At 39.4% G+C, this 25,119-nt stretch overlaps 1 protein-coding gene across 2 annotated transcripts in view; it reads right to left on the minus strand.

Annotated features, from left to right (window-relative positions):
- Positions 1-12,801: 12,801 nt before the first annotated feature.
- kcnj12a (potassium inwardly rectifying channel subfamily J member 12a) overlaps positions 12,802-25,119 on the minus strand; it is a 32,145-nt gene continuing 19,827 nt past the window's right edge. Inside the window, exons 1-2 of one of the 2 annotated variants that reach the window (XM_064322249.1) lie at positions 23,921-24,207; positions 12,802-19,747 (exon numbers count right to left, since the gene is read on the minus strand). In XM_064322249.1, coding sequence (XP_064178319.1) covers positions 18,300-19,595 — 1,296 coding nt within the window. In that variant the 5' untranslated portion in view covers positions 19,596-19,747; positions 23,921-24,207 and the 3' untranslated portion in view covers positions 12,802-18,299. Of the gene's footprint in view, positions 19,748-23,920; positions 24,208-25,119 lie in introns of those variants that run through there. The other variant, XM_064322248.1, reaches the window with a different exon arrangement.

The raw sequence follows: 25,119 nt of genomic DNA on the forward strand, positions 1-25,119 counted from the left end.
CTGATGCTTGGTTTGAACTTCAGCAGATTGTGATCATGTCTACATGCCTAAATGCATTGAGTTGCTGCCATGTGATTGGCTGATTAGATATTTGCATTAACGGGTGCAGTTTGCAGTTGAACAGGTGTACCTAATGAAGTGGCCGGTGAGTGTATAATATAGTGAGCTCGATATGTTTGGGATAAAGTCATTTTTTCTTGATTAGGCTCTGTCCTCCATATTTGTAATCAAACAATGCACATGTGATTAAACTGCATATTTTCAGCTTTTATTAAATTTTTTTTGTATTTTAATACATTTTGGTTTCACTAGCTAGAAATTACAGCACTTTTTATACACAGTCCCCAATTTCAATGCATTATAAACTTAATAATAATAAATGAGAGAAATGTTTCTGATTAGTTAGGTGTATTCACTTGCTTCCTTAGTGCATGTACAGTATAAGAGACCTTTCAGTATCTAATCTTGATTCTAGGCTTTCCATTTCCTTTGGAGTCTGTTATTGGCATTTGTCAACTTGGGGACAAGACTTGTGCAAATGAAAGTCAAGTAAGCCATTAAGAGGCTGATAAATAAGAAAAAACAGAGACATAGGCCAAACCTTAGGCTCAGCAAAATCAACTGTTTTGAGCATCATTAAGAAGAAAGAGAACACTGGTGAGCTCAGTAATGGCAAAGGGCCCGGTTGGCTACGGAAGACCTCTACAGTTGATTCTCACCATAATGAAGAAACCCCCCCCAAACACCAGTCCATCAGAAACACTCTACAGGAGGCAGGTATGAATGTGTAAGTGGCTACTATCCGCAGAAGGCTGCACTAACAGAACTACAGAGGCTACACTGCAAATCCCAAAAACATAATGACCAGGTTACAGTTTTCTAAGAAGTACCTAAAAGAGCAGCAGAGTTTTGGAAAAGAGTCTTGTTGACAGGTGAGACCAAGATTCACTTGTATCAAATCTGCAACAAAGTACTAAATATGACTACTTTCATTTCTATAGTATTATGTTCTGATCATTATGGCTCCCTGAAATGGTGAGACTAATGACAAAAAGTGCTGTGATTTCTAAATGTTAAAATCAAAGTGTATAAAATATCCTCAAATAAAAGCTGAGAATGTACAACTTTGCCACATATGAATCGTTTGTTTACAAATCTAAAATTGTGGAGTACAGAGCCAAATCAAGAAAAACGTCTCAAACGTTATGGAGCTCACTGTATGTTTTAACTTACGTATGTTCAGCTGAATAAAGTGGACCTAAAATGAGTCAAAATTACTACAGTTCCATTTTATTCCTGTAAACCATATGTATATAGAAATATAGAAATTTCATGCAGTCTCAAATATGTTTTCATTTGTTGGGTAAATTATGTATAGAATCAACTCAACTGGGAACACCAATGACGAAGTCAAACCTCTTACTCTGGCAACGAATTACCTTTACACCTGACAAGGGCAGGTCTTGACCCAAGCAATGAAAACAGCTCAGTACAAGTGTCACAACTCTGAAAGCCACCTGTTGGGGAAAAAGCATTCTCGGGTTTCCAGGTTTGAAACACAAGCTTCCTGGGAAACAATATGACCGCTTCACGCTTCAAGCTTCCCTTTTCATCTTTGTGATGTGGGGTAGGAGGGGAGCTTTGGATCAGTTTACCCGGGTCTCTGTTGAGACACCAGGGCCATCGTTAGGGCTTTTGTTCCCATTGTGTCTTTTATGTTTTCTCAATTAAATTTGGTGCTTAGCTGTTATAAATGTTAGGTCATTATGCTAATGAAAAGCAATTAGCGTGCTTAAACACTATCTTGTTGAGACATCTAAATGCATTTGCCGCTGACCTGGAGAGTACTAGTGAGCTGCATGTTTCCTCAAACACACTAGTGCCATGAAATGGGTCTTTCAAGGATTCATTCATTCAAAAAACTTTTTCTTGAATTTATAATTTTTTAAAAATACATGTATATTGATTATTGTAATTTTGTAAGAACTGTATTATCATTTGCTTGAAAAAAAATTATAAATTGCAAATTTTTATTATGTAGTATCAAAATAGTAATATTCTGGACAATTTATGATTCAGATTTGAAAGGAAAGTTAGATCCCATTCAAGAATAATGATTTTTTTTTTTTTTTCATCGGGGGTGGATGTGTGTAGTGGGGTCTAATCCAATTGGTGAGCGTGGTGATTACAACAATAGACAGAATGATATATCATAATAGAAATATATCACTGCTTGCTGATGCCATAGCTCATGACTGTAATTAGCCGTTAATGTCATTAATGTGTAAATGTGTGTGTGAGAAAATGATTTTGATTATTTTAAACAGACTGTTATGGGATGGAATGTTTTTTTTTTATTTGACAACTTGAATTGCTTGTAATAAGGGTGCTGGTAATAAGGTATATGTACATGGGCATGGGTGGAAAACAAAGATACAGTCACAAGAGGAATGGAGGGATCTAACCAAGGAGTTGGGTTTGAACATTGAGTGGAGATACGCTGGAGCTGTTCTGTTCGCTGCCCTGTTGGCTAGTACCAATGTTTTTAAATTTACTGTGACCTGTAACAAGTAGCCAGTGAAATTACATGAGGAAGGCTGTAACATGAGCATGCTTAAGAATATTTGTCATGCAGCATTCTGTATTAGCAGCAGATGCTTAGCAGTATAAGCAGACTGAGTAGTGAGAAGATAATCACGATAGTCCAGGTGTGAGAGCACCAGGGCCCAGAGTAGCAGCTGTGTACAGTAGTTGGTGAGGAAGGGGTGAATTCTTCAGATATACTGTGTACAGGTGCCATTTAATTACATTAAGCATAAAGTAGTACACAGAAAGAGGATAAAGGTAGTTTACTAAGTTTACCTGTTAGCAAGGGCTAGAAAAGTTCACAGCACGTACTTCACTCCCACTTTCCGCCAGTTCCTACTGCCCTGATGTGACCATGTGAAAACTGTCGCTGAACTTCATTAACTTGTCTTTAATTAATTATGGTCATTATGGTATTTCCTTTTCACCATTTGTATGTCTGTGTTTATTTATTAGTTCCCAAAATATCTTATGCCTAAAATCTATGGCTAATTTGTTGTGCTTTGCAACAAATTTGGCTCACAAAGAGATGGTTGGATCATTTTTTAAAGTCTAAATTAGCTCATCTATTGGAAGTGCTTTTCACTGAATAAAGGTAAACCACATCATAAAATATGTGCTAAAGAATAATTCCTATTGTTATGCAGTACACAGTAATATCAGTGTTTATACTTATGTGCTTGCATTGTACTGACCTGGCAAAACTTTTTCAATTCTGGAAACATGCTGTGATTCACTATGTAATTTAGCAGGTCTTCTGTAATCGGTGCAGAATCATGGCGATAGTAGTCTACACCCTCCCATCTTGGTACTTGTTCATTAAGTTTGTAGACAGGATTCCTTGTCACTGAGTCAGAGCTTACCGGTCCCCAGAACTCATTGGCTTGGAAGGGACTTAAGAAAGCCCATGGTTCCTCTTCCACAAGTGCTACAAAGAAATGGAGAGGAAGGGGGAAGGATCTGGAAAAGGTGATTCACTCCATCAAAGCAGTAGCGAAGCCCTTCCCTGGGGAAAAAGAAAGAGTCTATGCTTCTAAAGAAAAGTTGGCTCAGCTAAGACGTGTATCGCCTTTTTTTCCCCCTCTTAACACTTCCTTAGAAGACACAGAACTTCTGAATACGAAAAACTATAAAGCAACATATGGCCAAAGGGAAGGAGAACCAGAATAGAACCAATTAATAAACATGTTCTTTGCCCTTCCCCGCCTCTTCACAAACATGTGACCCTGAAAGATGCAACTGTGCAGCAGTTAGGACTGAACCCCTCGGGGCGCGGTGACCCCCTGCTTTTTGACCCTCCTACCCAAGTGAGTTTTTCTTATGTAACAATAGGCATAACTGTTCATTTCCACACAGTAAACCTAATGGACTTTTTATCCATACAGACTATACATAGATAGGAAAATACAGTGTATTGAAATGTCAAACATAATTATTAATGGCACTCATTTAGCATCAATATATTTTCTTAATGTATGAGAAAATCTGGATTTGTGGAAATAGAAGTAAGGTGTCAAAGTAAATATTAGGCATTTATATTTTGGTAGGGAACCAAATTCCTTACAGGCATTTGAGCCTCTTAATCCCTTTTAAATAATTACAGGATAAACATGAGTGTAAATATTTGGCAGAAGTGGTGGTTTGATAGAAGTTTACACAGCATGTTAACAAAGCAGCAATCTGGACCTTTAGGGAAGGAGAGCTTAACAAGTGTCAAAACACTGACTTGGACAAAAAACCCGGTTTTCTCTTTTAAACGGTGTGTCTTTTCCTCTTATTGTCACCATAACCTCTTTGATGGCTCTATGGTGAAAAAACATGACTAGCGCAAGAGAAATGCAAAGTTACATATAAAAGCCACCCTCAAGGTACATGCCTCAAGACCTGTGAAATAAAGGGAGAAAAGGGTTAGTGTTTTATTAAAAAGCAAGACAGCAGAGTAGTCTGAAAAGGGGGGTTTCGACTTGCATAAAATGGCCAATGAATCTGCCTCCTTGACTGATTGGGGAAGGTCATTCCACTGTCCAGGGATGAGGTAGGGCTGCGTGGGTGGCTGCATAAAAAAGGCACTTTTATTTTGTAATGGTACGCCTTTCCTTCTCAATTCATTCTCATACATTCAAGTGATGCGAGCTCTTCACTCCCAATGTGAAGGACTAGGGGGGCATGATTTGGATGCACCTGGCCTGGCCAAAGGATAGCTACTGCGTCACTTGTTCTTGCATGCCTGACAATAGCCAAGCTACTTTAAACTTGAAGTTAAAGCTACGATTATGTTGAACTATGAAACAGAAGGATTTCAGCTATGTTTATGAACACAGTTTCTTCAAGTATGAATTTATAGATGAGGAGTTGCAACGGATAAAGACTGAAAGATCTCATATGCAAAAACCTTTGGGCCAATAAAAACATACTAAAACTGAAATAATATTTAAAACTCCAGAAAGCAAACAATCCATTTAAGGAGATGAAAGAATAACATGAGACAATACAGAGAAAACCTCATAGATCATGTCCTCACTGCATCTGTACACATGTACTCTAATCAAAGTGTTATAGCCTGGTGGTGAAATTTGGAGTAGGTGATTTTTATTATAGTTGGAGTTATTTGGACTTCCTTGAAAATGATTTGCCCCTTCCTGATTTCCTCAATTATTGCGTATTTGTCACGCTGACTGGTTTCAGATTTGTCATAAAATGTAATATTAGACAAAGGAAACCAGAGTACACACAAAACACATTTTTAAATTATTATTTCATTTATTTAATGAAAAAGGTTATGAAACACCCATATAACCCATGTGAAGAAGTATTTCCTCCCTAGTTATTCAATCAACCAATTAACCTAATTTAATTGATATTTAGATTCAGCTGATTGAACACAGCCAGGCTTGTTTGCAGCCAGCCCTGTTGAATCTGAACACTTATATTGAACCTTACCATCAGAGTGAAGCATTCACTACAAAGTTTCTACAAGCACACTATCATGATAAAAGGAAATACTAGATGTTGTTGAAATATAGCAGTCTAAAAAGGGTTACAAAGCCAAAATGTCTCCAGGGGCGCAGCAACAACTCATCCAGGCAGTCACAAAAGATCTCAGAAGAGCATCTAAAGAACTGCAGGCCTCTCTAGCCTCAACTAAGTTCAGTGTTCATGACTCCACAAAAAGACAGAGATTGGGCAAAAATGGAATTCATGGGAGAGTAGCAAGGTGGAAACCACTATTAAGAGAAACATCAATGCTCATCTCACAATTGCAAAACATTACTGTTAACATTACTGCCCATCAACTGGACCCTTCTGAGTGTATACTGAACACTGCATCTGGAAATCTTAAGAAATTTCTCACTGGGAATAACTTTGCTGCAATATTTTTATTTGGCTCCACACATCTAAGCCCAACTCCTTCTCTTTGGCATATTTCTTGTAACTTCTAGTGCCTATTTTACTTACACTACAGGCCAATGGTATTAGGCTACCTGTGGTTTAAAAAAAATGAAGGTTGATTTCAGTCAATTTAACTACCCCTCCTATATAACTACCCCTCATATTAACTATGTACAGTATATCTCCCTCTCTCTCTCTCTCTCTCTCTCTCTCTCTCATACATACATACATACATATTATTTTTCCCTTATTTAGGAATCACAACAAAACATCGAAATCGTGGCCATTAGGTATTATAATGGGAAACACAAGCAGAGCAAAAGATACATAATAAAAAAGGAGTAGCTGATTTCAGAGCCAAGGGCAGTCAGAGATATTTTTTTTTCCTTAGAGCTTTTCATTTATTGATATTTGTCAGGATGTGAAGGAAATTGAACCAAATATAAGCAAAAGTGTTCTAAAACAAACAAACATACTGTGCCTTTTAGTACATGATTGATTCCTCAGAATTTTGTTTGCTGCTTTTAAAGGATTCTGTCTTTGCCTAAAAGTCCACATGATGTGGCCATGGCAACAAAACCTCACATATTTTAGTTTGCCAAGGGTCTTAATTTATGAAGTGCCTCTGCTTGTTTGTACACTCGCATTAGACTTCAAGAGAAAGTTGGCAAGCCATTTTAATGCCCACCTCTCCATGTCTTTGTTATAATAATACAAGAAAAAAAATCAAAGGCATTGAATGTTTTCAATGCCTTTGTTTTTTTCTGTATGTTTGAGAGTTTCCTTTCCAGTGCATGCATAAAAAGATCATTTATAACGGGCAGTATCAGACATTACTCTCATTTACATTTACAGCGGAACTTCTGTGACATCTGAACAGTTATGTACATATCTAATTAAGTGCATACAAATGAATGCCTTGCCCGGGGCTTTGATGTGGGTTGCTTAGTGCTTTAACCCAGTGGGTCAGTCTGCTGATGGAGTCAGCCTCCTGGCTCGATGGCAGAGTCTGCGCCTCAGTCTCCCTCCTGGCTCTGTTATTTAAAGAGTCACACAGCTGCAAGCTATTTTGCTCTGTCCTGCTTGTTACGTGCTGACTGCCTCAGTATGCTAATTAATAGGTTTTATTTGCAGGGAATGCTGGTGTCAGAGGAAAGTGGAGCGTTTCAGTAGCACAGGCGGCCCGGAGTCCTGCTCCAGTAGTAATAAACTATTATTGAACCGCAGCTATGTGACCTTTCCGGGCAGGCAAAGCAAAGAGAGAAAACGCAGATGTCAAAGGCTCGGCCGGGCTTTCATCTTTTTTTGTGGGGGGTCTTCGTTTTTACTGTTGGCCTTATTTGTGCCAGTTGAATATTCTGCCGTTTCAAGCTCGTGTTGCTTTCCACTTGCACTGACCACCTGTTATGAAATGAGTGAAAATCATTCTCATGAAGCGCAGAGAACTGGCGCTGTTGCCTCTAAATCGGAGCTGTCAGATTTTTCAGTGGCGGCTCAGATTAGATCAGACGGAATCCACAGGTGAGGATAAAATCTGTGCCTGAAGCTCATTATCACAGCCAGGCCCGAGTCCACCAGGCTTTCAGATGGACTGCCTGGTGAGCTCCTCTGAACAAACGGGACGAGAACAGCAGAGACAGCTGGTGGTCGAGGCAGAGCCTTGTGCGTTCCTCTGATGAAAGAGCCATCCAGATATCGTGATTCGCTATTTATTCACTCTCTCTTCAAGTACCTCATTCAAATGCAGCACATGTCCTGTCTGAGTATAAGTTAACATGCGTCACTGGTGTATTTTAATGGCCACATTTTTTGAGCCTAAAAATTATCATCTACATAGACATCTGATATCTGTGAATTTCACAAATAAATACTGCAGCTCAAGGTCATGTTTGATTAAGATGATCATCTTAATGTATTCATCCTGTACACTCATATACTGGGCCCCCATATTTCCTTTATCTAAATTAAAGATTACGGTCTTTAAAACATTCAGCTTTCGTCCGTGAATGCAACCTTCCAGTATGTGGAGGTGAGTAGTCACTCTGTGGCAAGAGGCCATACCTGAGAGGAACACCTAGATCTTTATGTTGGACAGGATGCTGTTATTTAACTGCTGTTGGCAGAACTCCTTGGCAGCTCTCTATCTGTGAAAGCAGCAGGAAAGGTATATCAGATTCAGGTTCCTGTGGCGTGTGGGAGATATTCCACCCTGTCACTTCTCAGCAAACCACCATTTATTTTCAATTATTCGCCTTATCCAACCCATTCACACCTTCATCTCAGCACTGGGGGGGTAAAGGCCCATGACAGTTGCTCTGGGAAGATGACACTGATATCACTACCGGTGCCATATATAAAACATCGTCCAAGTGCTTGGAACAGTGTCACCATTTTAACACTCTCTCATGTGGTACACTGCCAGTATACTGTGGTATACTGAACACACACAACATTTGCTTTTTAAGCATTCAGAAGTGACACATTTGTGTAGGTCCGAAAATCCTGGCTCGCTGGGCACAAAGTTTGTAAAGGGGCCCTTTCATTTGAGTATTCACTTCATGCCTGCTGAGAGATGGGGCTTGTTACCTTGTTGCTGTCAGGTAGGCCCAGAGACTCCGCTGGCTAATTAGAGACTTCACTATTGAGACACAATGCTGAATAGACCCAGATCTGATTTCATGCTCACTGGGGGTATTCATGGTCCATTTTTGTTAAGTTCTCTCAAGGTTAAGTTTTATGTAGCATAAACCATGTCCAATGAACTGCCTCATGGTTCTATGAGGCTTATACTGCATGTACAATAAGCCAAGACTATTGATATCTGACACGACCCTTATTGTTGTGGTTGTTGTCATTGTTGTACTTTCCTAGCAACAATAGCAACACCAACAAAAGCTCTATTTCTTCATGCAGTTTTGGAACTAAGTGTGCCAATCTTCGTCAAGTTATCGAATAGCACTATATACAACTTCATTTCTATACATTTTCCTTCTTTAAAATTTTCTATTTTCTTCATTTCTTAACCAAAGTTCTGAATCATGAATGGAACACAGCAAATTGAACTGACAACTTTTTGTTTGGTGTGGTAGTACAGCTACATAGCAAGGCAGTGTAGCACAGTGGGTAAGGAACTGGGCTTGTAACCAAAAGGTCATAGATTCGATTCCTGGGTAGGACACTGGTGTTGTACCCTTGAGCAAGGTACTTAACCTGAATTGCTTCAGTACATATCCAGCTGTATAAATGGGTATAATGTAAAATGCTATCTATAAAAGTATAAATAGAACCTACATCGCAGGAACCGCTGTAACATAACATAAAATTTCATGCTAGCAAGCCTGGAATAGCTAACGTATTACAAACAGCAAATGACAATCTGGTTAATATTAGGTATGCTATGCAAGTTTACTTTTAAAACCATTGTGCTGATTAGTTCCTGTATTTTGTCCATTCATTAGCTAGCTAGCTGACCCTCTCCTGTGATTGCCAACAAATAGTTTACACTTTTAACGAGCAGACAGAATGCACCTCTAGATGCCACCAGTTATAGCTACTTTCTAGCACAAAACTGTTTGCGGCATACATGTGTCTTTAGCATAAAAGGAAGCTGCCAGTTAATGTGATTGTTACTGTATTGTTGTGGGCCTAGTCACATGTTAATGAGCGTCACTTGCTCTCTGTACTCTATAATTATTTAGGGAGAGCATGAGTTTGCTAGTAACATATTATAATGTGTTTTAAAACAACCCAAACACATGATTTCAGAATAATAAATTTATTCATTACACATCATTTTGTCCTTTCCTGCCTCTATCCTGTAGTTTATTGAAAATATGCAAGTTATGCCATTTCATTGTTTTGTATTTGCAGTCCTGCAGACCTGACATTCTTATCAGTCAGGATTTTAAAATAACAGGTAAACATATATCATCATTACATTAATCTGTTCTGGTGTAATAGTTCCCCACTGTGTACCCAGGAGTAGCAGTAGGTTAAAAGGGCAAGTTGCAGTCTGTCCTTAATTGTCCCTCACGGCAGCTGCTGCAACACCTCTTCCCCGTGACATTCAGATTTCAGACGCAGCTCTGCTTTTCTTTGCACTCAATAATCCCATCACGTCAGATTCAGCTGCATGGATTTCGTAACAGTGCATGACAGCCCCCCGGCAGTGCTCTGGTGATGTGTCCAAGATGAAATAAACCCTGCCCTTGGCCTCAGCCGGTCAGATTATCTGGAAAATCGCATGCTCCGGACCCTGGCATGATCCCTTCAGCGCGACAGACGTGACGGTGCCTGTTGCGCACGGCTGCGGGGCATGACCATACTCTGGAGGAATTAACGGCTCTAAGTCTGCGGTAATGTCTCGTGTTGCGCGCTGTGGCCGCTGATCGGCTGAGACCCATGCCCATCTGGGACGCGCTCGCAGGTAGCAGACAGCGCTGGCTGCTGCAGGAGAACTGGGATGACGTCGTGACTGATTGCATTCCTCATAATCCCCCATAGCGAGTGCATCAGCTTTGCCCATATGTGTGAAGTAGTCCTGAAATAAAGCTCGAAGTACGCAGTCTACTCTCCGCTTACGTAACGCAGTGATTTGATTCCTTTTGTTAAGCTGTTATTGGAAATAAATTGCTTGCCCTCTTGTTACAGTACGTCGTAAGACCATGCATGTCTTACACAAGAGTGACCTTTACATTTCCCAGGTGCAAGAATATGAATCATGTAGTCGCACTAATACTGTAGCTTGTCACTCTATATTTGGCAGACATTATTTATTTATTTAGATTCCAATCTGTGTACAGCAGCATACCAGGCTAGTTGCGTGTCTTTGTATTATTAGTCTGTTATATTGTTGTCATCACGTCAAGCTAAATAATTGGCTGCTAAGTCATTGTGTATTCTATCAAAAGTGTGAATGTTTTTTTTTTCAATTCTTATGCAACATTATTGTCAGTCATTTTAACTCATGGTAGTGTGTATTGCAAAAAAGTAAAATGTTCATAGTTCTGTCCTTGTGGACTGAGGTTCAGTTACAGAGAGAACAGCTGCCCACTCCAGGCACCTGGATGACTCATCCTGCTGAGAGACTAGACTGCGGTGTGTGGATGTGCCCCACGGCCTGTAGTGGACTCCTGATGCAGCCAGTAAAGAGTGTTGGTTGGGTGATGCAGCAGTGGCCTTTGCATTGTCCAAGGAGGAAGGACTTCGATCAGCAGGCGGTGGAGTGACCTGCTCACATGTATCCATTTGATGATCTCATATGAATTGTCTGAGCCTTAAACACACAAGCATGTACATATTTACATATCCAGGCATTGCGGTTTTATTATTATTATTATTATTATTATCGTTATTGCTTGAAACACTGCAGTTCAAACGATTACAACATTTTACAATAAGTGGATGAAACAGCTCTGACAAATTTTTCATGGATTCATCATGTATCATGTATTTAAAATGAACCCCTATGGGTAAAATCAGAGCACTACTGGTGAAAAGGTTTATGTTTATTTAAATTTTTTTAAAGCAGTGCTTGCAGTTGCTTTGTTGCATATTTGTCTTCTGTAATGCAACAACGCAAATCAATATTTTGGTCAATGCAATCTTTTTAAATATTCAGTCCATTATGTGAAAGTCAAGCATAACTTGTGCTATAAAGAAAAACTCAATTAGCCATGCCCAGAAGACCTATTAACATAACTGTGGTTTTGAGGAATGTACACATTATTACATAAATGTCAGTTATAAGGAATATGCACATTATTAATATATGTAAATGTTTATGTGCACATTAAATAGTTTCATGCAGTTTGGATTTTGGCCCAGTCCAATGTGCCTGTGGAGTCTACAGATATGACCGATACAGACTCTAAAGTTAGGAAAAGAAGAACTGAACTATAACCTAATGATGTATGCGTGCTGTAGACAGACTAGGCTGGCACTAGTGAGGAGCAGTGGCCAGTGGGAAACAGAGCTGCAGTCCTGTCCCAGGAGGCTGGAGCACATTCTTGGCAGGAGCAAGTGGTTTTTTTGAAGTCGATAAGTGGTGGTCTTGTTGAGATGTGTGTGCAGGGATTGACTGAGACAGGTCCACTTGAGCCGGGTAAGGTTCATGTGTGTGATAAACCAAAGCCATTGGGTAACACACATCTCTCTCTCTTTCTCTCTCTCTCTCTCTCACTTGTCACTTATGGATTTGTTGGTCCCCACTATTCTCAATGTATTTCTCTTTGTAATTCTCCAACATGCTATATCTTTATGCCTGCAGATTTCATAAGTAAACTGTATCTTGTCACTTTGAACTCTTCAATTCCAAGCTGAAAGAGTTTGAACAATTCTGACGCAGTATACAATAATTATTATTGTATAAATGACATTCTAAATTAATGTATCCCCAATCATCTGCATATCAAGGCACACACAGTATCTGTCTTGCCATACTCCCTTTACTTTGGTTACTTTGTAGTAAAATAAATGTTTATTCACAAACAGGTGCTATAATGTTACTTGAAGGTAGAGGTTAGTTAGTTTCTCTCTAACCAATTTGCTTTATTTTACCTTTAGTTTCCTGCTTAATAATACTTAATAATGAGCGTTTTAATTGCAGAGTGTGAACTTGTTTGTTTTGACATCAGTTGCAAAAGTATTCCCATTTATAGTATGATGACAATAATTTCTACAAAATGAGGACAACATTACTACAAAAGCAAGTCTTGACTTTTTTGTAAACAGTGTGGTCAGCAAACCTTTCCTTCATATTTCATATGAATTAACATGACCAGGCCTTAGACAATAAAAAGATGTTGAAACGGTTTTGTTTGATCATTAAATTTTAATTGAATAATTTAATTAAAATTTCCATCATCCATTAAAATAAAACAAAAAAACAAAACAGAAAACCCAGCATATTTTTTCTGTTTATAATCTGGGTTTAGAGGAAGACTTCTACAGAGGTCAAAGGTCATCCAATCATCCCTTTAAGAGAAATACCAGTTTTATCATAAGCTTCTGTGCTGAAACAAAATAAAACTACTAATAAGTCAGATGAAAATCATAACTTAATACTTAATTTGTTTTTTTGTACTGATTCTATATTAGAAGTTAAAGTCTAATCTTTGCAGAAAACTGTATTTATGAATCATTTCGGGATATTTTATTATATTATCCCAAACAAATAATTAAATATTGACAAAAAACAACTTGGTATAAAAATAGATGTGTTGTTTTGTGTAAATATGGTGCAGGTATCTACATGTTTTGTCCGTTTATGTACTTTTAGTGCATCTGCACATTTTGCACATTTCCTGTTAAATAGTGGGATCAGGTTGTTTAACATTAGAACTGATAAATAATTTCACATTAAAAGATAAACTCAAGAGCATAATGAAATTTGTAATCCCATGATACAGCATAGAAGCTGATGATGCATTACCATGGTTACCTCTAGTGAGATGATCCACTAACATCCCAGAGGTGTCACATCCTATGGTAGGAACAAAGGTTTCACACAATAGGTCACCGGAGCCTTCCCAGAAGGCAATGCAAAGCATAAAGATTCGGACCTGGACAAAAGCTCCTTTCACCTTGAAAATGTGTCTTTTATCCTTCATTTTCTTCAAACATCCAACTTTCCCACAACGAGTGCTCATGAATGTAGGGGAATATCATTCGGGTGGAATCCACCTTGAACCTGCTTTGTCATGCAACAGATTTTTTTCTAGATAATTTTTCCATTGCAACACGTTGTCCTTACTGTCTTTACATAACAAGTCATTATTTGAAAGGGTGACGGTAAAGAAAAGCCCTGCCAGAGAGCTCATTCTCAAGGGAAGCCTTTTGAGTTTAAACAGGATGAATTAATCACATTAATTTAATTCTCCCGTGACATACACTATTGCACAGGTACTTTGTCTTCATATGCCAGGTTGAACTATATGTAACCATGAGATCTCCAACCACACTGGGAAACATAACATTTAGATACTCAAAATGGTCCATTGCCAAGAGATGCCATACTTCAATACTGTCCATGGAGCTTATTTAGAGCACATTTCAGCAGATATTGACCTGATATAGGTTGTCACGAACCAAAAAAGAGACTAAAAGGAATGAGTGATTTGTCACAAATGGTAAGATATATCAAATGAAATTTTTAGAGAAAAAAAACTGCCATATTTTCAGGGGGATTACATTTTGTTAGGAAGCAGTCTATGAAGGTATATCAAATATCAAGGTGAGAAGCATTTGTCTTTGTCCAAAATACAGAATGCGGAAAGGTCAATAAAAGCATTGGGTCAGTCACTACAGTGTCTACGAAGAGACTGGTTCTCCTGATACAGGTCATCAACCCCTTCACCTCCCAATCCCCACCAAAGATTTTTTAATATTTAAATATTTATTACGTTAAATCCTCAGCATCTGTGTGCCCATAGTTGTGTACAGCGAGTCCATGTCACAAAGTAAATGTGCTGGATTAGAATATCCTCAGAGCATCCAATATGATCTGTCTGAACTGCAATTGATATACTTCGGGCCATGGTAGATGTACATATGTACATATGCGTATACACAACAGTAATGATGGCTCAAGCCAGATGAAATGAATCTGAGCTCTTCTTCTGTGGTCATTGAGAAATGTGGATTGTAGTACTTATTGCTCAGTCTGTCCGGACCTCCTCTCGATTTATTGCTTTTCAAACATACTTTTCCAGAAAGAGAGGGAAACACTGTAAAAGCTGAGTGATGATCTCGCATGCGGGTGGCTGTTACTGAACTACCACTGTAGCCATGATAGCCCTCTGCTGCTGGTCTCAGTGTTTCTTAATCTCTATTGTAATGCCCAATGAAAACATCCCATGTGTGTGCTGCTGCCTCACCAATCAATGTCTCTCAAAAGGCCAAGTGCAGGGCCACTGGGTCTCAATAGTCAAATAGATAGGCCCGCAAGAGAAAACAACAATATTCTCATGGTGGGTATCTCCTTTTCCTTTTTAAAAATTTGTCTTTTTTATTTATGAACACTTCATAAAAACAAAGAGCAGCTGCAGAACTGCTTTCAGAGGGCCCCATGGTGTGTGTGACCCTGAAAGCATGACCAGTGGAAAGACACTACTCTCTGGAACGCTTACGGTTTTGTTAAATTGCACATTTTTTGGAAGCACTCTTTTTACCGACCAAGTTTTTGAATGGAAATGGCTGTCCAGATATATGAAAAGATGATGTTTGATTCCAAATTTAGCAACCGAAACAATTAATCCAAAACTGCTCCCTGATGTATAAACATGCCATAGACAGATATATCTGTGCTCATTTACAATGTCACAATCAATTTTGACAGGCAGATTGAAGTGGTGACATTCCTCATAAGGTTCAACTGTTGGTGTCTGTAACTGTACTTTTACTATAAATACACCATGAATTGCTAAAGGCAACTGATAATGCCTTGACTGGATAACGGCCTGTTAAACCCATTTATTTGGTCTACAGAAAATTTGCAAAGCAATTTCTTTTGAGAGGGGATGTGGCATCAAAATTTAAAACTTAAGTCAAATGTATGTTTCATCTGTAACTATTTCCGAGTTATGTTTCTTTGCACAATACTAGTATAATGTTTACTGAAAAGAAATGAAATAGCAAGTTAGCAATGTGGTATAGTTAAAATGAGAGAAATGTTCCCTCTCTAATAAAACCCCCCCAACAACCCCAAAACACATTATCATGTCCCAGTCAAAAATTTTTCAAATCAGTGTTGTCAATAAACAAGACCAGGTTAAAACCTAATATATGGCTGGACCTAACACACGTGACTCCGGCCGACCAATGGTGTGACTTCATAACTCGGCCGACCAATGGTGTAACTTCATCACACACTCAGTCACTCACTCAGTCCGTCACAGACATTTGCGTTTGTAGGGCTGGCCCTGCTGTTGTGGCCCAGCCAAAACAGGTTAAAATGTATAATTATAGTTATTTTTCAAAAATGAGCATGAAAACATGGAAAACTGGGACGAAAAGCACAGCCAACCTCATCAGACAGAAAATCTTTCAGATATTTGCTTGTACATACAGCACGATTGTCTGCATTTGTTATTCTAAGAGGGTCTTAAATGATGAGGAATTTGCAGGTTCGCATATAAGGAAATTGAGCTATATAAAATAACTATATAAAGACATTAACTTCTTCACTACTCTTGCATCTTTTGCAAGATTAATGTGCTTGAGGAGGGTTTGTCCAGAAGCATACTGTAGGATTACTGACATGTTATGCAAGTCAATGAATGATGGTACAACACTATCAAGGATATTGCTAAGAACATGCATTCTACGTCTTGTTTTTAAATCTGCAACTTTGGTTTTTATATCGCCAACTAGTTATGTCACAAAATATCAGAGGAGCAACAAAATAAATGAGAGCTTTTAAAACGAAAGAGGTGCAAAAGCTCAACACATGAGTGTGTTCTTGAGTTTAAGCATGGCTCATCCTGAAGAAAGAACACTTACATTTCCCATTTTACTCAGTAGCCTTCCAGATAGCTCTAATACCCTGCTTATTCGTTTTAGCCAGTCTTTCTTGTTGAAGTCCTGTCTTATCCATGCTTTTAGCCAGGAGAAGTCATGGTCCCCTGCATTTACTGTGTTAGGTCATTGTCCAGCACGCTATAACACAGCTGCACCCTGGGGAATCAGATCCATGTGTATCATTATCATGTTTGTATCATTATTTGCTCATAGGGGAGACTTTTGGCCTTAAATGTGTCCTCCTATTTAGCTGTTCATCCCCCCTGCCCCCCCCCCCTGTTATTTTTCTTGCCTGTCAGGAAATACTTTTGTCCATATTTGGACAGTAGCTATGGAACCATCATTTTTATTAATAGTATCCCCAGTAGATTGCAACGTATTCATTCAGTCTAAATTCTCTACAAATGAGGGAATTAGGAATTATAGTGGTAGGTTTCTGGGGAATGGAGTCTCATTATTGGTATTACTTCAGATTTCATTGCTTCGAGGTAACACATTAATTTCAGACTATATTTACCTGGCTTCTTGCTGAGTAACTCAAACAATGATAATGCAGTGCAAGAATATGTTCTACAGCTCTACACAAAGCCTTTGTTTCCTGATAACATATCTGATGTGCATAGATACAAGTTATGAAGTGAATGACATAAAAATCCTAACAGTATAATGAACAGTAATCTCTCATTTCTCCCCTGTGCCTCAAACCGTTATTTAAATTTCAAGTGGAAAGGATTTGCTTAATTATAAGTCAGACATCCATGAACGGAGGTTATCTCTACATTACATTTAATGTACTAATAAATGGTGTAATTTGAAAATCATTTCTCTAACTTGATGAGTTCAGCATAGATGTGTCTGTGTGTGCAAGCATTTTCCCATTTTGTTCCCCACACCCATTGTAAAGAAAGGGATATCAAGTGGTTTGTGCTAGACAACTAATACCGTATAACTTTTTTGTCACTTCAGGTACTTAAGTAAAAACAAGAACGCAAAAAAGAATGTACGTGTTGCCCATTCCTGTGCAACATACATAATTTGATTATCCTCAAATTATAGTGCAAATGATATATTTAGTGCGTGATAAATCTGATCACAGTTGCCAGGCCACTTCCATATCTCCCTTCTCGATTTGCTCTGTGCTCTGTAGCATGTTGATCCGGTGCCTCAGTTAGGAGACAAACTCTACAATGCTCAATGACACGTACTTTAGGTTTGAGTAGCTCATGTGCTTTACAGTGCTGTAGTGCACTTCCAGGGAGTTTTAATATGTAAATGAACTCAGGAGCTGCACTGTGGATAACCAGAGTTTCAATATGGGCAGGCACAGTATTGCACCTCTCTTCTGGCAGTACTATGGTCATTTGCGCCCAGGAGCAGATGTTTTAATAGGCTTTCTGAAAATAATATTCCACACGAAACATAACTTATCTAAGCAGTCTATTTACAGTTTAAATGTGAGATTGTTTCATATATTTGAACAATTCTTTGTATTGTATTATTTAAAGCTCTCGGCTCAAACTACCTTGTGGAAAAAAAATTCAAGTTTTTTCATAAAAGAAAGAGAAATTTTCTTTTTCTCTGACATTCTCAACTAGACTTTCACAAACCTATGTTTTCAAAATGTGTTTGCCTCTGCCTTTATTCATGATTCCCCCCTTTATCTCCACCAGCTGTTGTCTCTTGACTTTTCACTGCTATGACAGTAGTTAGGAATTCCTATGGCACTTGCATTGTTCTGCATTTATTCAAGAAAAGAAAGAGAAAAAATAATATATTCAAAAGCTGATGACAGGGGGCAGGGTGGGTCATATCTCGGATTCCCTCCGGTATGACCGTTGATCCAGTCCTATGGTAGCCTGTAGTCTCTCAAATTCGTGTCGGCTGTTGCCGTCCGGGCTGAGGTCATCCAGGACCCTTTCGCTGTCCTCATCCTCGTCCTCATCCCTGCTCATGAAAGCAAGCTCGTTCTCGTAGCAGAAGGAATTGGTGCTGGGAACCAGAAACTTGTTCTCCACCATGTCCTTGGCACTGCACCGAGGAGTCGACGGCACCTCGTAGGTTTTGTGAAAGTGAGAGTAGTCTACTTTGTACTGGTTCTTCTCCTCAAAGAGGACAGGCTCAAACCTGTGGCCCCACAGAATCTCTGTGGCCAGGTATGAGCTGCGTGCCTGCGTGGTCATGGCAGTGGCCTCCACCATCCCTTCAAGTATAACCACTATCTCAAAATCAGCCGTCTCAAGGTCCTGTTTGCTGATGCCAAACAGGGGGCTCTCCTCGTCGATCTCATGGAGGATCGTGATGGGTGAAACCAGGAAGATTCGGTCCAAGCCTTTATCAAAGCCCACATTAATGTCTATTTGGTCTAGAGGTATGTACTCCCCTTCCTCTGTGATCCGAGGCTTGATCAGCTGAGCCCTGACATGGGCCTCCACAATATGGCTCTTTCTGAGGTTCCCCACCCGCCACATAAGGCTGAGTTTGCCATCCCTCATGGCGATTACCGCATTGTGGCTAAACAGCAGCGTCTGGGCCCTTTTCTTGGGCCGTGCCATTTTTGCCATTATAGCGCCAATCATGAAAGAGTCAATTATACACCCCACAATGGACTGAAAGACCACCAGGAAAACGGCCACCGGACATTCCTCTGTGACGCAGCGGAAACCGTAACCAATGGTGGTCTGCGTCTCGATGGAGAAGAGGAAAGCAGCAATGAATCCATTGACCTGCAGTACGCAGGGCGTGAAGTTCTCATCCCCAGCTGGGTTGTCCAGGTCGCCGTGGACCAACGCAATGACCCAGAAGGCCAGCCCGAAGGCCAGCCAGGACACCACAAAGACCAGGCAGAAGATGATGAGCATGTACCGCCAGCGGATATCCACACAGGTGGTGAAGATGTCGGCCATGTACCGCTGTGACTTGTCATCCATGTTGGCGAACTGGACGTTGCACTGGCCGTTCTTCTTCACGAAGCGGTTGCGGCACTTCCGGCGGGTGTGGATCTTTCCGTTTCCGAAGCCGTTCACCCCGGGCATGGTGGTGAGACGCAAGGCTTCTTCCTCCGAGGACACGATGCTGTAGCGCTTGATCCTGCCCACACTCATACCTTCCAGGATCTCGGGCAATGGAGAGACAGCAAGTCAAGCAGTTGTTTACTGTGTGCCAGCAAAACCATTCACCGTGGCAACAGTGGTAAAAGCTGTATCCGGGGGCACTGGTGCACTGATGCCCCCGTGATGGGCGCCAGGCCTGCACCCTGTAATAGAGGAGAATTGCAAACAAATTAGTTAACATAATTACAAAGTCTGAACACCAGTCTCAGGCTGAAACACTGTACAAATAAGACAAGGATTAGACATTACAAGTGAGCTTCTACTTTCAGTAAGTGTGTTACACTAAATACAGGATATGTATTAATTGTCTATTTTTATTCTGCATTTTACATCCTTTCATAGTTTGCAAGAATAACATTTTATTAAAATTCCACAAACATTATTTCTGTCTCAAAACCAAGGTTATGAAAAAAAAAAGATCTTTCAACAACAGTCTTTCAACAACAATCATTTGCAATAATTCACTTGCTTCAGGCACTGCTAATTATGAATGGTTAACACAGTCATCGTGAAACCAATTTAAAACATGCTATGTTGTGATTATATTCTAATTCAGGTAATAGGCTTGTAACAGTGAGCATACCAATGTTAGCTTTTCAAGTACTGGGTGCTGGGATCATTCTTTTTTTGGCATCGCAAGAAGGAAATTGAAAAGCATTTACCTGCTAAGCCAAACTATTTTCAGTACAGGTAATATGCCATATATGCTTCTACATTTTGTAACAAATTATATTCAGAGTACTGAGTGCAGTAAAACTTTGAAACCAAATAATCTGTACAATAATCCACAGCTAGGTTTTTTGGAAAAGCCATGCCAAATAATACTTTTCAAAACTAAAAAAGGTTTCAGATGTTTTCCTCCTTAGTTCTGTACTGTTTACTTCTCATGTAATCAGATTTTTTGTAGTTGTTCATTCAATGTTATATCTTAGGGACATCTGTTTCACTTTTAAATAACATCTTTCATTCAATTTTTTTTCAATAAGTATCCTCCAAACAAAGAAGTATGTTAATGAGAAGCTTCAGGAACTCCAACATTCAAGGACACAAACATGGGTGTCCATCACTGACTCAAATGAATCAATCAATACATAAAATGATTCACGAAGCCACACCATCTTATTGCACAATGATCTTATATTCTATTAACATAATGGTTTCAACAAATCACATCTTACAACAAGTACAGTTTTTGCTAAATAATTATTTTGTGGTGCATAAACTTGAGCCCTTGAGCTAAATGGCCTAGTCTCATCATTGATTTTCTTATTTATTTTAGTTCTCCCAGACAAAAATTCATTCATAGTATTATATTCTTATGTAACTATGAGATCCATTGCCTATGTAAGAAATTATAACTGTCCAGGTTCTTGAAAGTGAAAAATGACATGGAACGTTTCCACATGTCCTTGTATAACAATTTGAGCCCCCTGCTTCTAAACAAATTGAATAACATAAAACCTGACAAAAAGACACTGCTAATTAGGGATAGATTTGATGAATAGTTACAAGGTTGTCGTGGTAACCGACAGGCTGGCCTCACAATGATAAAATCAGAGCAGCAAGCAGGAACATACATGGCTTATGAACAAACAAGATTTACAAATCTGTTCTTGAGCAATACACCTTTTAAAATATTTGAACCAACAGCCAATATCAGTCACATTAAATACATTATCATATTAGATCTACTGTTAAATGCAAAAGTTTTGGCACAGTGGCACAATTTTTGTTGTTTTGGCTGTGTACTCCAGCATATTGGATATGAAATGAAACAATGAATATGAGGTTAAAGTGCTGACTGTTGGCTTGTATTTGAGAGTATTTGCATCTGCATTTGGTGATCCATGTTAGAATTACAGCTTTTATTATACATAGCACCCTACATAGCCCCTTTTAGAGGACCAAAAGTAACTGGACAGTTGGCTGCTCAGCTGCTTCTTGGACAGCTGTGTGTTGTTGTATCATTAGTTCATCTGCAAGAAATCTAACAACAAGTCTAAAGTTGATTCTAGGTGTGGCATTTTCATTTGGAGTCTGTTATTGTTGTCTCTCAACATGAGGAACAAATAAGTGTCAATGCCAGTAAAGCCAATCACAAGGCTGAAAAATCTGAATAAATTGATTTTGAGACATTGGGTGTCTCAAAATCAACCATTTGATACATTGTTAAGAAGCAATAACACACTGATGGGCTCAGCAATAACAAACAACATGGTAGACCAGAGAAGACCACTGTACTGGATGACAGAAGAATACTTTCAGTTTCAAGAAAAAACCCTTTTCAGCTGTCAAACAGATCAAGAACTCTCTCCAGGTTGTAGGCATAGATGTGTCAAAGTCTACCACAAAGAGATGACTACATCAGCATAACCTCCGAAGGTTCACTGAAAGATGCGATCCACTGGTAAGCCTCAAGAAAAGAACAACCACATTAGAATTACCTAAAAGTACATAAAAATGGTGTCCTGAACTAAGTCTCATGGATAAATGGGATGAGTATTAACCTGTATCAAAGTGAAGGAAAGAGGAAACTGTGGTGAAAAAAGGAACTGCTCATGGGTATGGCTTGGGCATGAATGACTGCTACTGGAATGGGCTTACTTCTCTTTATTGATGAAGTGTCTACTAATGTCAGCAGTAGGATAAATTCTGAAGTGTACATAAATATCTGCTCAGAGCCAACCAAATGACTCAAAAATTTTATGGCACTTCACCATGCAGAAAAACAATGCTAAACACACTGCTAAAGCAACCAATGAGTTTTTAAGGGTCAAAACGTGGAATGCTCTTGACTGGTGTCAATCGCCCAACATGAATCCAATTGAACGTGTGTTTCACTTGCTGAAGACAAGACTGAAGGCAACCCCCCCCCCCCCCCCCCCCAAAAAAAAAAACAAAAACAAAAAACAAACAGGAACTGAAGGAGGCTGCAGCCCTGGCATCAACCAAGGAAGACACCCAGCATCTGCTGATGTCTATAGGTCGTATATATCAGGCAGTCATTGATAACAAAGAATTTGCAACCAAGTACAAAATATACTTCTTTTTTTGTACGCTTATGTTAATTTGACCAATTACTTATTGTAGCCCAAGTAGAAACTGGTTAAAATTGGTTAGGAACGCACATGGTTATTTTTTTGTCGCCAGCTGCCACCGTGGGCTATGCGTGGCAAATTGTGGTCCCACACTCACTCACGGACGACCTGAGAGAGACTTTTGGTGGGACGCATGAGCAGGTGGTGGTCATTATAGTGCGACGCATGCGCAGGTGCATCTCTCAAAATCACAAGTTCGAACGGCACGAGATTTTTAAGCACAGTTTTATCGCCTAACGTCTTTAGCTAACTAACATTAGCGTTTCGCCTACTTTAGTTAACCTAGTTAGCGCGTACCGCCGATACAAATGTGTGGACACACAGAGGACAACAAATCACGTTACAGAGGTGAGGACGTGCCATAGCTACTAAGATATAGTTAGCCCAAGTTTTACTCATGACACTTTGTAGGCTACAGGTGCGCCGTGGGTCTGGACGGTTTCGTGCTTGTTTATTTGAATTTTTGATACGTAGGCCTACTGGTCATGCTTATTTGCCGTATTCCTACTGGTTAATTCGTTGTGATCACGCATGTTTTTTGGTTTTGATCTTTTACGAGCTTGGCTGCGCGGTTTAAGTTGTTACGATGTTTTAAATTGATGTCTGCGTGTGAGTGTTCTAAGAGAAAAGAAAAAGATTTGAGGCTGCTTTGTTGTGATAGTTGGAGCCAGGAAGATTTGGGAGGAGGACAGAGAACGTTGGTGAGACCTAACGGCGAGCAAATACGCAGCTGAATTTCTACAGTCCCGAGGACAGACTGTGCACGAACCCTGGTGAGAATCTACGGGGATAATCGACTCAGGCGTTTTTCATAGGATCGTCTCCAACGCTGGAATCTCCTAGTTCTTCCTAGCAAGTCGTGAGTACGCCAAAAGGTTTTATTTTAATGGCCATTTATGAACATTTTATTTTGTGAATGTGTTTAGATGAAAGTTTATTAGAGAAATATTTCGTTCATTGGTAACGAAGGCTACGTGGAGTAAAACAGTGTATTCTAAAACTTACGTGTTGGTGTTTACGTGTTTACGTTTTACGTGTTTTATTTGAATATTAACTACATGATAACTTATTGCTATAGGGTAGCTCATAGCGAATTCAACATCAACATTGCTAGCCAAGGCCTCCAGACATGAGTCAGAGTGAAGTTTGGATGTCGCTGTCTCGTTTCCTTCCGGGGAAGAATTAAATTTAAATGCTAGTTAAAAATGTGTTCCTTACCTCTGCTGGTAGAGAGTCCCGCGAGGCAGGTGTTACATTATGGTCCCCTATAATGATTAGACCACCTATAAAAAAGGCTGTAGCCTAATTACTACATCGATCTTTCGATATGGATGCATGCAAGTACCCTGGAATTACAGCGGACAGTCTGCATTTAAACTTCATATTCTTTGTTTAATATCCAATCTAATGTGCTCATGTACAGAGCCAAAAAAATTAAAAAAATTAAATAACTACATTTTTGTCACTGTCCAGATGCTTATGGACTGCACTGTTTCTGTATAATGGGAAAAATCACTGCAAGAGAACAATTTTTCAGATCAACAAACCCACCATGGGAGAACAACTTTAAATGTGAGATTAGAACAGTCTTAAAGTGATAGTTTGCTTTTTGTTTTATATACAGTATACTACTAAAGTTTTAGTGTGTGTTTTTGTTTGTTATGTTGTATTTTTTATAGCCATGTCATTACCAAATCCAGACTCAGCACAGCAAAATGGCACTTCATACCCATTTACTTCTCACTGCACAATTCACAGCACAAGTGAAATGGTATTAAACTTTAACATGCAGATGCTATTTGGTACTCTGTAAGAGCTATTACAAATTAGCAACCATTATGGAATACCGGATGCAGAAAGGTGGCTGAACACCTTGGCTGAAATGTACAGGGTGTTTCCTGAGCCTTTTCCCAGACATTATGAAACTTTAAGCAACAAAATAAAAGCAAGAAAATACAACACAGCTTGGACCCATTAGGATAATAGCTACAGAAAGTCTACCTGCCTGAACTGCCAAAGGATACAGCTTAGATATCCAAGGTGGCGTTCCAGTAATGCTTGATAGAAATGGAACTTGTCATTATAATACTTATTATTTGAAGGGCACTTGGTGCTTCATTGCATTTCTTGAGGCCACTTTTCCTAACTGTCTTCCTGCTTGCTGTTAGTGTTCTTATTATCAGTATGAAACATGATGTGGTGGTTATGAAACTTTGGCCTAGTCTGCTCAGATGCCAGGATGTGACAGAGTGGGCTCTGCACTGTTTTCCGTGTGCATAGAGGATGAGTCATCTGCAGGGTCTGGGAGAGGGAGAGTGGCATGTGGAGTGGAGTGGGTCCTGCTGTGAAGCAGCACATTGAAGCCACTACTGGACCACTCATGAGCCAAAGCCTCCAGTGTAGCAAACATGTGCAGG

This window comes from Anguilla rostrata, chromosome 2 (genome assembly GCF_018555375.3).
Source record: "Anguilla rostrata isolate EN2019 chromosome 2, ASM1855537v3, whole genome shotgun sequence".
Classification (NCBI taxonomy): Eukaryota; Metazoa; Chordata; class Actinopteri; order Anguilliformes; family Anguillidae; genus Anguilla; species Anguilla rostrata.